Below are 11,545 nucleotides of genomic sequence, written 5' to 3'. Positions count from 1 at the left end.
AACCTTCCGCTTCGCGCCTGCGTCCGGCAATCCCTGATTGGCTCCGGCCCGCGGCGTTCTTGAGGCATCTGGTGACCAATGCCGAAGCAGGAAGGGGGCGTGGCTGACAGCCTGCTCTGTCCGGGCTCGGACCGCTGTCTCAATGGGAGGCGCCGCGTCAGGTGAGTCTCCGCGTTCCATAAGTACGATTCGAGAATCGGCGCGTGCAGGTGCATGGAGCTACTGGGGAGGGAGTCCCTTTCGCTATAGGGGAGCAGAGGCTGAAGACGTCTCCTCCCCCAGCCCGCCCTCCGCTTTTGATTTTCTGCCTTTCCTCTGGTCCTCTGGATGCATTCCAGCAGCCCACCTGCACGTTAGATCTCCACAGGTGAAACGGCAGGATCTGGGGTCGGAGTCCGGGATGCACCAGTCACGATTTCCAGGGTGCAACTTTGGAGAGTTGACAGCTTCCTTTGTGGGATATGGATAGGAAGTTTTGACGCTCGAAGGTCATATCCTGGAAATCTTCAAGGGGTAAGCGTGCGGGTCTGAAGCGGCAGGACACAACCTGAGGCCCACTGAAGACCAACAGAATCAAAGTCTGAACCTTGCTCTTCTACCCTGCTCATCTTGTTCGACTCTTATAGCCACATTCCTTACAATCCTCTCTTCTTTTTAAATTTATTTTATTTGGGACAATGTGACTGTAGTGGGATGTTAGCAATATGTAATGTCATTTAACTCTCTGGTCTCAGGACAAGACATAGCTTGTCACTTACAGGGATGGTTCCACAATTGGGTGGCGACGGATGGGGCCAGCAACAGCTGGGAACATGTGGGCCATTAATTAATAACGTGGACAGTTTTATTTCTCCAATGTTTTTGTGAACTACAGCTGAATTCAAAAGGACAGATTGTCTGTTTTGGCAAAGAATGATCCTATGGCATCATACGGCTAAATTTGGATATTGTGACACAGTTTATTTATTGGCCATAATTTGCTTTTGCCTTACATCTCCACAGTTACGATGGTGGTTCATTTAGTATGAGGAAGAGTGCTTGCACTCGAAAGCTCACACTTTGAATAAATCTTTGTTGGTCTTAAAGGTGCTACTGGACTCTATTTTTGTTGTGCTACTTCAGACGAACAAGGCGACCCACTTGAATCTAACATTATTGTGCGGTTGATTTTCTGCCTTTCTTCTGGTCCTCTGGATGCATTCCAGCAGCCCACCTGCACGTTAGATCTCTACAGGTGAAAGGACAGGATCTGGGGTCGGAGTCCTATATACAAAAGTTGGGGTCAGATAGGAAGGGCACAAAGTCTTCCACAAGCAATAGTAAAAGATAAGCGCAGAATCGCTGATAACACCCTCTAGTAAAAATAAACAGCGGTCCTGCGATATCTTAAAAGGCTAACCCGTTTTATATCCGGGTGGACATTTTCATGGAGTAGCTGTACAGGTTTCTCTTCATCGACCGAAATCCCCTTAAACACCTTCCTTGCAGGGAAAGCGCTCCGGTCCTCTACAAGCCCCCTTCGAAGCCACTCCGCTCCAGCGACAAGAAACCTGGAACCGGTAAGAGAATCCTGGCTCATGCAGGTTCAAGCAGCAGGATAAGGAAACTAGAGCATGTTTTTTTTCCAGAATAGCCCCCTTTTTTCACATCAACTGTGAACTTTGAAAGGAAACCGGCCCTGAAAGCAGGAAGCCGTCAGGAGGATGTGGTGTAGCCGGTGTAAAGAACGGAGTTTCGTGTCTGTCTTCTTTCCGGGCAGACGTTGTGGGTTCAAGGTCAGGCCAGCGAAGCCCCAGGTACTAGGGGTGAACCTCCCGCCACTGAGGTGAAGTTGGTGGCCCTGAAAATGGCACGAGAGACAGACAGGTTTGTAGAGGAAGGTCTCACGCCCTGGTGCTCCTCTGCCAGGATGGAGACGCACAAGGCAGGCTGGCCGAAGGGGCGGAGAACAAGGCTTTCACCATGCCAAGCGGATCGGCGTAACTGTAAATGGATGCACATCTTAACAGCTGTTAGAAAGACGGGGTCTGAACAGACGGAGTCTGTTTGGTGCAGCTGCGGCAAAAAGGGCCTGTTTTCGGCTCAATTATTGTGCAAAACTGGATGTTAACCCTAGGTGGACCATCGGTCTGATCTAGCATATAATGCCTTCCTGATTGCTTTTGCTGCTGTTTTCTACTCCTTCTCCAATTCTGAGGTCTCCTTTTCTGAGATGGGGAAACCGTGCAAGGGAATTCCATCTCGGATGCTCACCCAGCCAGGGTACGTTGAGGGCAGAGTGCAAAACGGGCTGTGGCCCATGGGACGGCAGGAGAGCCCAGAGGAGCGACTGTTTCCACGCAGGTTCTACAACATTCTTTCCTTTCCAGCTCGAGGCAGAAGACCCAGGAAGAATGGCTCGTCAGATCACTGTTTTGATAACCGGAGCCGGGAGCCGGGGAAAGACCTATGCTCATTACGCTTTGTGCTTTCCTGAACGCATGAAGGTGAGATTCCTCGGTGCGTGCAAGTATGCCGGATGGGTTTGTGGATGTGCTAGAATGCTCCGTGCTCCACAATCTTATCCCTTACAATGAGGGTTGCCTTGAACCACAGCAGGTGCGCCTATGCTGTGGGGAAGCCCTCAAAAACCAGGGTGGTGCGGCGGGTATGAAATCCCTGTCAGGAGCCCAATTGCCATTTTGAGATATTTGCCAGGAAGAAGTTTCATTCATTTCCCAGGATAAGCCCAGGAAAACCCGATTTCAAAAGCTAAGCAGGGCTGACCTTGGCTAGTATTTGGATGGAAGACCATGAAGGATTTGAGTGGTAATTCCTCCAAGGAACATTAGGGGTCATGACACGGAGGCAGGGAACAGCAAATCACCACCAAACATCCCTTCCCTGGCTGCCTTGGATCTTCTGGCCATGCTATACACGCCATACGATAAAAAAAGGTCAGGAATGTTGGCTTTTAATTGCATGGTGGACTGTATTTGCACATGGAAAATCGGCGTCTTTCGCTTCTTACATTCTTCTATGGAGTTTTAGATTTTCTGCTAGCAAAAGTTTATTGTTGAATGCTTCTCAGTCACTGTGGTGCCTGGGCATTTGTTGGCCATAATGCTGGAAAGGCAGGAAAAAGTATGCAATCATTACATCATTGGATAGAAGGCTGTACATTTCCCCTTATATATCTGTAATGAAAAGGTCTAGGATTTTAATACTTAAAAAAAAAAAAAAAGCAGGGAAAAGAAGACCAGGGTTTGGAAGGAGAAAACTGGGCTGCTTCAAGTATCTTCTCCCCCCCACTTCTTGTGCTACAGCCTTCCCCTGGGTTTCAAGCCATTCAACTGGGCTCAAAGTCCCTTTTAAACTGCCTGCAGGCTAAGTAAAGATGGAGCAATTAAGGTAAATCGCAGTGACCTATGGAACTACAGTGCACAGTCTGATGACTTGGCTGCTTTAATAGCCTAGGCCTCCTAGTGCCATGGTTAGAGTTTTGTGTTTGGATCTGGCCGACCTGTATTCGAATCTCACTCTGCTAGGACTGCTTGCTAGGCAATCTTTGGTCATTCCCTCTCTCAGCCTAACCTACCTCACAGGGTGGTTGCTGGAAGGATAAACTGAAGGGGGAAAGATTAAATGATTTGCTTCGCTGGGTCTCCACTGGGGGTAAAAACAGGACATAAATATTTGAATAAATGCGGACACACAGCGAGCTCTGACAGAAGTACTCTGTGAGAACAGCTCTAACAGGACTGTGACTAACCCAAGATCACCCAGCTGGCTGCATGTGGAGGAGCGGGGAATCAAACCCAGCTCATCAGATTGGAAGCCTCTACATCAGGGGTCGTCAAACTGCGGCCCTCCAGATGTCCATGGACTACAATTCCCAGGAGCCCCTGCCAGCATTCGCTGGCAGGGGCTCCTGGGAATTGTAGTCCATGGACATCTGGAGGGCCGCAGTTTGACAACCCCTGCTCTACATCAAGCTGGCTCTGTTACGTTAGAAAGCAGCTCGGGTAACAACCTTCTAGTCCAGAACCTGCTTCCTTGCAAGCAAGCTGGTAAAGTGGGTAACGATCCGCCCCAAAAACCTTAATTCTAGCATCAAAATCTGTCGTTCTTCCAAGCGTCAAGTTCTCTGGCGGCTCTAAACGGGGGCCAGAGAGATGCATGGAGGAGGGCAGAGGGACGACAGCTGTGGAGGCAAAGTAGAACCTCCACGTTCAAAGGCAGTGTGCTGCTGTGTGCTAGATGCTGGGATGGAGGGCAGAAGTAGCTTGTGGATTTGGGACAGGGGGTGTTGGCTGGTCAGTATGGCCCCCAGGATGTTCACTGTTCTCATCTAGCAAGGGGGTTCTTACGTCCCCTTTGGTTGCCCTGGCGATTGTACACTTTGTTCCCTGCCCACCCAGGTGACAGGCGTTGCAGACCCCCGAGCCTGTGCAAGGAAAGAGCTGCAGGAGGCTCATCACATTGACGAAAGCAACGTTTTTGACGGTAAGGTTTCTCACTGGCTCTGCTCCAGCTTGTAGTGTGTTCAAGAAGAGATGAAAATCAGGTCTGATTCAGTTTATGGCAGTTTCGTGTGCCTGGTGTTGTGGTTAGGAGCGGCAGCCACTAATCTGGACAGCCGGGTTTCATTCCCCACTCCTGCATATGCAGGTAGCTGGGTGATCTTAGTCTGGATACAGTTCTCTCAGAGCTCCCCCCAGCCTCACCAACCTCACAAGGCACCTGTTGTCAGAAGAAGAGAAGGCAGTTGTAAGTCCCTTTGAGACACAGGAGGCCTGCTGGGTGACCTTGGACCAGTCACAGTTCTCTCAGAGGTCTCTCAGCCTCACTTCCCTCACAGGGTGTCTGTTGCGGGGGAGAGGAAGGGCAGGTGGCTATAAGTCATTTTGAGACTCCTTTGGGTAGAGAAAAGCAGGGTACTAAAAAATAAAGCTCTTTTTTAACGTGCATTCATTTTAGCAGCCTAGGTCTTTCCAGGTGTGCAAACGTCTGTGACAAATACGCACTTTCCAAACACGTAGATTCCAAGACAGATTTTGGGTTTCCCTGAATTAAATCTAGCAAGGAATGCATGGTGCATGATTTTTTAAAAAAAGAAACCATCAGGAGCTGTGTACCTTGGCCTGCTCCAAGTCTAATTTTTAATCTCGTTCCTTTCAGATTGGAAAGACATGGCTGAGAGGGAGAAGTTTGCAGATGCCGTCATCATAGCAACCCCTGACCGGCTTCATAAGGTACTTCCGATGCCACGCACTCGTGGCCTGGATCAAATCAACGTGCATTCCCTAGATCTCATCACTGGGTGTCTTCTTAGGGCCAAACTCAGGCTCCCTGTTCACACTTTCCAGATTCTCCTCTTTCCCTCCCACCTTGTCTTTTCTCTGGATATCCCAGTTCTTCTAAGGGCTATCTGAATGACTTCACATGGGATCTTAAAGGGACAGCTGTTTGTGGCTGTCTTGATACCACTGCTTGTGAAACGCCCCCTTTTAGTGATTTCCCTCCCCCACTGAGCTGTAGAATAATCTTCCTCCTGCAGCCGGATGCTAAATTAATTTCAGAGGGGAGCCGTATTGCTCGGCCAGAGATCAGCTAGATTTGAGTGGATAAAGATATTCACGGTGTAAGCTTTTGAGAGTCAGCTAACGGCTGGCCCTTTTACCAGCTTTGGTGAATGGTTCCACTGTTAGCAGAACTGATTCGCATGATCCAGCCCTTTGTGAAGGAATAGAGAAGTAGGGTCTCTTGAACCTGGGCCCAGAAAACCTTTTCCTTTCCTTAACAGACAAGCTCCTAGCAGCCCCCTGAAGCCAGGCTAGCTTGATCTCATCCGAGCTTTTCAGCTAGGCCGGGTCAGCCCTGGTTAGCACGTGGATGGGAGACCACGAAGGAAGAGTAGGGCTGCTATGAAGAGACAGGCAACGGCAAACTTCTGCCTTGAAAACCTCGTGAGATGGAACTTCATGCGGTCTCCCTGAGTTGACTGCAGCACGATGGCTATGATTCGATTTTCAGAGACCGTCTGAAACCAGCCTGTCATTTTGTGGCACTCTGTTTCTCCCCCTCTGTAGGCACCAGCGGTGGCTTTTGCCCAGAAAGGATATCACATCTTGCTGGAGAAGCCCATGGCAGTAAGTACTGGAAGAGTCTTCATTTCCGGAAAGGGAACTGATGGGCCAGGTTTTGTAAATCACCTGATCGCCTAGGGTGAATGTGAATGCACAGCCCGGGCGACCCCACCAGGGAAAGTTTTACAAGTGGGACTGGTACGGATAGAAGTATGAAAATCAGCAGGGTGTTGTGGTTCACACGTCAAACTATGACTGCGAAGATGCAAGTGAAAAGGTAAATAGCTGCTGTTTATTTGTATCGCCATTTTGGCACTTAATTGGCAGCTGTTGTGACCCAGAATTGCCTTTAGAGGGAATGTCTTTTATTGTTGAATCGTTTTGTGAATGGCTATGACCTGTCTAAGACCGTAACAAGAAAATATTGTTATATTTATTTGTTCGCTCACGTTTAAAAAGAAAACCTAAGCAAATCAGGCCAATCGGAGGGGCCTTTTCGGGATTAATCCGTCTGGCCGCTCTCTGTTCAAAACGGCCGGTCCAATCCTTTCTCTGTTGAATAACCAGGTCACCCCAGAGGACTGCAAAGAAATTGTCCTGGCCTGTAAAACCTACAACTGCATCCTTTCGGTGGGCCATGTCCTGAGATACCATCCAGCGTCCCTGAAAATAAAGGTACTGCCCTTCATTAATAATATTTTGTGCTTTTTAAAAGAACAGTTAAAGCTCCACAGTTAGCTTATTCAGCTCCTACAGCTGACAAACTGCTGGATCCTTCAATGTTGCATCCTTTATATGGCATTTATTTATTTTGCAATAAAGGGGTAATGTGCAAAGCTAGCAAGTCGGGAAAGAATGAGCATTGGGTGGCAGAACACATAGTTTATCTCTATGTGTTCTGCTGCTGGCAGGGGCTCATGGGAATTGTAGTCTATGGGCATCTGGAGAGCCACGTTTGGCCGCCCCTGGTCTAAGATTTGAGAGACTCAGTTCAAATAACTACTCTGCCATGGAAGTTTTCTGGGTGAGGAAATGAGAACAATGAAAGCTAGTTTATTCTCCACTGGGGAGGGAAATGGGAGGTAGACAGGTATAAAGACAATAAACCTGTCTATGTTTTCTTGGCCCTTTTGTCAGGAGCTGCTGGATGCGGGGTTAATTGGTGACGTCTGCCACATCCAACACTTGGAGCCTGTAAGAAACACCTTTATAATACCTTTTTCCTTTGAAAGTTGTGGGGACTTGCAAAGGGCTTGTGGCAGGTGTGGTCCGGGGGACAGAGTTAGGTTTGCAGTTATGGGATGCCAGGGAGGAGGTTTACCCTCGAGAGAGGTCAGTTTTGGGGCTTCCTGCTATTCCTCAGGACTTTTGTGATTGAGCCACGATCCTTTTGCGTCCAAGGTTGGCTTCTGGCATTTTGCACACTCCTTCGTGCGAGGGAACTGGAGGAATGAAGCCGAGAGCTCTTTTTCCTTGCTGGCCAAGTCCTGCCACGACATCGACCTCATTAACTTTTGGATGGGCGGCAAAAGGTAATGTTGGCCATCTTTTATTTCAAAATGTATCGTCAGCCTGCTTTTTTCCCAATAGGGCCATAGCAGCTTATGAAAGGGATTCCTCTTTTTTTTTAAAAAAATCCTATTTTTCTGGGAGTAAGCCACATCGAATAAACCCAACTCAGATTCCAAGCAGACCCGTTTAGGATTGCCATCTCAATCCCCGATGCCTCCAACTGAGAGGACCGGGCAAATAGGTGATGCATAGGATTTTGAGGATTTTGGCCTGGAGAGCTGCTGCCAGCCTGAGCAGGCAATACAGCCCAAGGTTCTGATTCAGTAGACAGCTGCTTCCTGTCTCCTTGCTTTGCATGTGTGCTCCTTGCGACATTCTGACACAGAAATGCCTCTTTCCTTTTCAGATGTCTGAAAATTTCCTCTTTCGGCCACCTCTCCCATTTCACAAAAGAGCATAAGGTGTGGGGGAGTTCCCTGCTTGGGAATGAATAAATGGTTCGGAGGGCAAACGGCGGGCAGCCTCTGGTCCCCTCCCAACACGGCATGTGGGAGCCTGGTAGATTTCACCTGGACGGGTTCCTGACCCCAGTGGTTGTGAAAACGAGCTGGAAGGGGTTGGGTAAAAATCTCTGGATCCTAACCAGTTATCTGTCTGTCCACTTTGTGCATTTCTAGGCCTTCTCCCCTTTGAAGTACAGAGAGAGCTCTCTCTGTCTGTGAATCCATCCAACTATTTAAAAAAAATGCACTGTTCTCAGCAGTGACCCCCTTCGTCTATTTTGCTTTAGCCCCAAGGAGCTGCCAGTCGCTGTTTAGACTGTCCAGTTGAACAAAACTGCCCGTATTCCGCTCAGAAGATTTATCTGAAGGTGGCTGAGCAGGTGACTATGAAGAAGATGTATCCACTGATTTGGGGAGGGGGGAGCAACAATAAGCCAAGAAGTCTCCAGCCCACCCTGAGCTCTTCTCTGTGCTGGCTGAATTAAGCCAGTTCTTACCCAATTCCACTAGGGGGCATCTCACTCTTACATTGAGAGGGGTGGCCAACCTCTGGTTCTCCAGATGTCCATGGACTACAGTTCCCATCAGCCCCTGCCAACTGGGACCTCTCCAGGGCGATGCATCTGGCTGCTGTGGGGATGCCAGCACGGGTGGTTCTGGGTTCTGCTCCAGGGAGGCACTCCTGGGAAATCAAGCCAGGGTTTCTTGCACGGCAGGGTAGCTTTCACTGGCCCGTGACGGTCGTGTGCAACGACGGGAACTACGATATCGAAGCGCTGACCGACGCTTTGCGCCACGGCCCCTACGGGAGGTGCGTGTACGAGTGTGACAACGACGTGGTCAGTAACCAGGTACGTGGCCTTGCATTGCACCTTGGACCCCGCCCCATTCTAAGCGGAGGAGAGGGCCGGAACGGCCGAGTCCCCCCCCCTCTGTTCTGCAGTTGGTATCCAGTAGGGCAGGGGTAGTCAAACTGCGGCCCTCCAGATGTCCAGGGACTACAATTCCCATGAGCCCCTGCCAGCGAATGGCAGGGACTCATGGGAATTGTAGTCCATGGACATCTGGAGGGCTGCAGTTTGACTACCCCTGCAGTAGCGGGTCCCTAGCTAAATTTTTCCTCCACGCAAGAAGGGTCTTATTTCTTCATATGGCTCCTCCTTCTTCAGATCCTCACCCCTGTGAGAGGTAGGGGAGGCTGGGGGAGAGTGACCAGCTCAACGGGAGGAGCTGCAGGATCTGAACTCGAGACACAACTGCATGGTTAAAATCTCTGAAATGGAAGAGCCACAAGTTTATAAGTGTTCCAAGTCAAGGTTAAGGGCAGACCCATCTGGAGTGAGTCACAGTCCTCTCACCTGGACCTGACCATCGCGTGGATAACTGACTAACTTTTCTGGGTTCTGGTCCGATACCAGAGACGGAAGAACGCCTGGCAAAGCTGCCTCTGTGATCTGAGCTTCCGCTTTCTTTCAGGTTGTCAACATGGAGTTTGAAGGCGGGACGACAGTCGCCTTTACCATGGTCGCCTTTACCGAGAGGCTGGGCGTGCGGGAAACCACTATCTACGGAACCAAGGTGAGCCGGAAGAGGGTTCCGCTGGGTAGTCGTCCGCCGTTTTGAACACCCATTGATGGAAAGGGGTCCCTGGTAAATTGATGCTTGGTGGTGGGGGGTGGTGAGCCTTCGGGGAGGGCGGTATATAAATCTAAATAAATAAATAAATAAATAAATTAACCCAAGCGCTTAAAAACCTGCAGATGGAAAGGATTTTGCTGGGAAAACATCCGGACTGAAGTCTGCTGACACCAATCTTCTTCTCCCTCCGTGTTCAGGGACAACTCTCCTGCAGAGGTGGTGGGCCAGTGGAAGTTTTCGACTTCCTCCAGCGGAAGAAGCTCACCTTTCAACCAGAAGGCGTCCGCTCCGTCGTAGGCTGTTTAAGCGGCCACGGTGGGGCGGATTATTACCTGATGAAGAGTTTTGTTTCGGCTGTCGCTGTGAGTTTCTCTTTTTCATTGTTCTCAGCTGTTATGTGTGTGCACGTGCGTGTGCGATAATCCCGAGGTGCTGTAAGATTTTTGAACATGCTTTTGGAGACAGACAAAGGGAACACTGTTTGAACCACAGAGTGATTTTAAAAAAGGGCGGATTTGCTGCCAGAAAATGAAGACAAAGAAGAGTTGGGGTTTTACACCCTGCTTTCCTCTACTGGGAGTCTCCGAGCGGCTTGCAATTGCTTTCCCTTCCTCTCCCCGTGGCAGACACCTTGTGAGGTAGGTGGGGGCCGAGAGAACCCTGATGTTACAGCTCTGAGAGAGCAGCACTATAAGGACTGTGACCGGCCCAAGGTCACCCAAGCTGGCTGCATGTAGAGGAGCAGGGAAGCATAGCTGGCTTGCCAGAGTAGAAGCCGCCGCCCTTAACCATGACACCAAACCGGCCATGGGAATAAACAGCTTTAAAAAGGGATTAGATAGTTCTGTGAAAAATAAGTTATCAATGGCCACTAGCCATGGCGACCGAGAGGAACCTCCCTCTTTAGAGGCACTAAACCAGGGGTAGTCAAACTGCGGCCCTCCAGATGTCTATGGACTACAATTCCCATGAGCCCCTGCCAGCAAACGCTCATGGGAATTGTAGTCCATGGACATCTGGAGGGCCACAGTTTGATTACCCTCTGCAATAAACCATTGAGTCCTAGAGTCAGGAGGCCTCGGCCTCCATGCCCTGTTCTCAGCTCTCCAGAGGAACTGGTTGGCCACTGTGAGAGACAAGATGGTGGACTAGATGGACCCTTACTGGTCTGATCCTGCAGGGCTCTTCTGTTCTTAACAGCATGCCTCAATCAGTTTAAACAACTTCTTTCATGTGCGTTCACTTTGGACAATGCCATAACGAAGGAGAAGTCCATTCGTGCCTACTAGGGAGGGCCACAGGGATAGACCCCCTCCTGGAGTGACCCATCCATGTTTCCTTGACTTCTACCTCTTCCCTCCTCCCCCAACAGGATAATGACCCATCCCTCATTCACACTGGAGCGGAAGAAACTTTAAACTCCCACCTTCTTGTGTTCGAGGCGGAGCGGTCCAGGAGAGAGAACAGGGTGGTGTTTTTAGAGACGTGAAGAGGTTTGGCATCTCTCGGGAACCGCAGAACTGCTGGAGAATCGGCTGTGCTCGCTTCTTTACGGCTACGGAGGAATCTGCTCCCGTTCTTAACCGAACGGCTTTTTAAAATAATAAAATGAAGGCAGCTTGCATTTCAGAAGAAAACAAAAGGGCACATTCATGGCGTCAGTGCAGCACACGATGCGGATAAGTCTCAAAGCTGCTTAGAGCAGACTTCCCTTTCTCTCCCCACAACAGACACCTTGTGTGGTAGGTGGGGCTGAGGAAGCTGTGAGAGAACTGTGACTGGCCCAATGTCACCCAGCTGGCTGCACATGGAGAAGCAGGGAAT

At 49.8% G+C, this 11,545-nt stretch overlaps 1 protein-coding gene across 6 annotated transcripts; it reads left to right on the top strand.

The window, feature by feature from the left end:
* The first annotated feature begins 21 nt into the window (after window positions 1–21).
* Window positions 22–11,357, top strand: LOC143824189 (putative oxidoreductase YteT). 6 transcript variants are annotated; one of them, XM_077311152.1, is made up of 15 exons: window positions 27–161; window positions 1,489–1,559; window positions 2,370–2,486; window positions 4,401–4,485; window positions 5,161–5,234; window positions 6,072–6,131; window positions 6,636–6,743; window positions 7,206–7,262; window positions 7,470–7,600; window positions 7,987–8,041; window positions 8,371–8,463; window positions 8,800–8,934; window positions 9,560–9,661; window positions 9,919–10,083; window positions 11,094–11,357. In XM_077311152.1, exons 1-15 carry the CDS (start codon window positions 143–145, stop codon window positions 11,208–11,210), a joined length of 1,389 nt encoding a protein of 462 aa, XP_077167267.1. In that variant the 5' UTR covers window positions 27–142; the 3' UTR covers window positions 11,211–11,357. The 6 variants fall into 6 exon arrangements, with proteins under 6 accessions (XP_077167271.1, XP_077167272.1, XP_077167267.1 ...); XM_077311154.1 differs by lacking the exon at window positions 27–161 and adding an exon at window positions 182–367; XM_077311153.1 differs by lacking the exon at window positions 27–161 and adding an exon at window positions 415–513.
* The last annotated feature ends 188 nt before the right edge of the window (window positions 11,358–11,545 follow it).

Source organism: Paroedura picta, chromosome 15, assembly GCF_049243985.1.
Source record: "Paroedura picta isolate Pp20150507F chromosome 15, Ppicta_v3.0, whole genome shotgun sequence".
Lineage (NCBI taxonomy): Eukaryota > Metazoa > Chordata > Lepidosauria > Squamata > Gekkonidae > Paroedura > Paroedura picta.
This window is presented reverse-complemented; position numbering and strand designations above follow the sequence as displayed.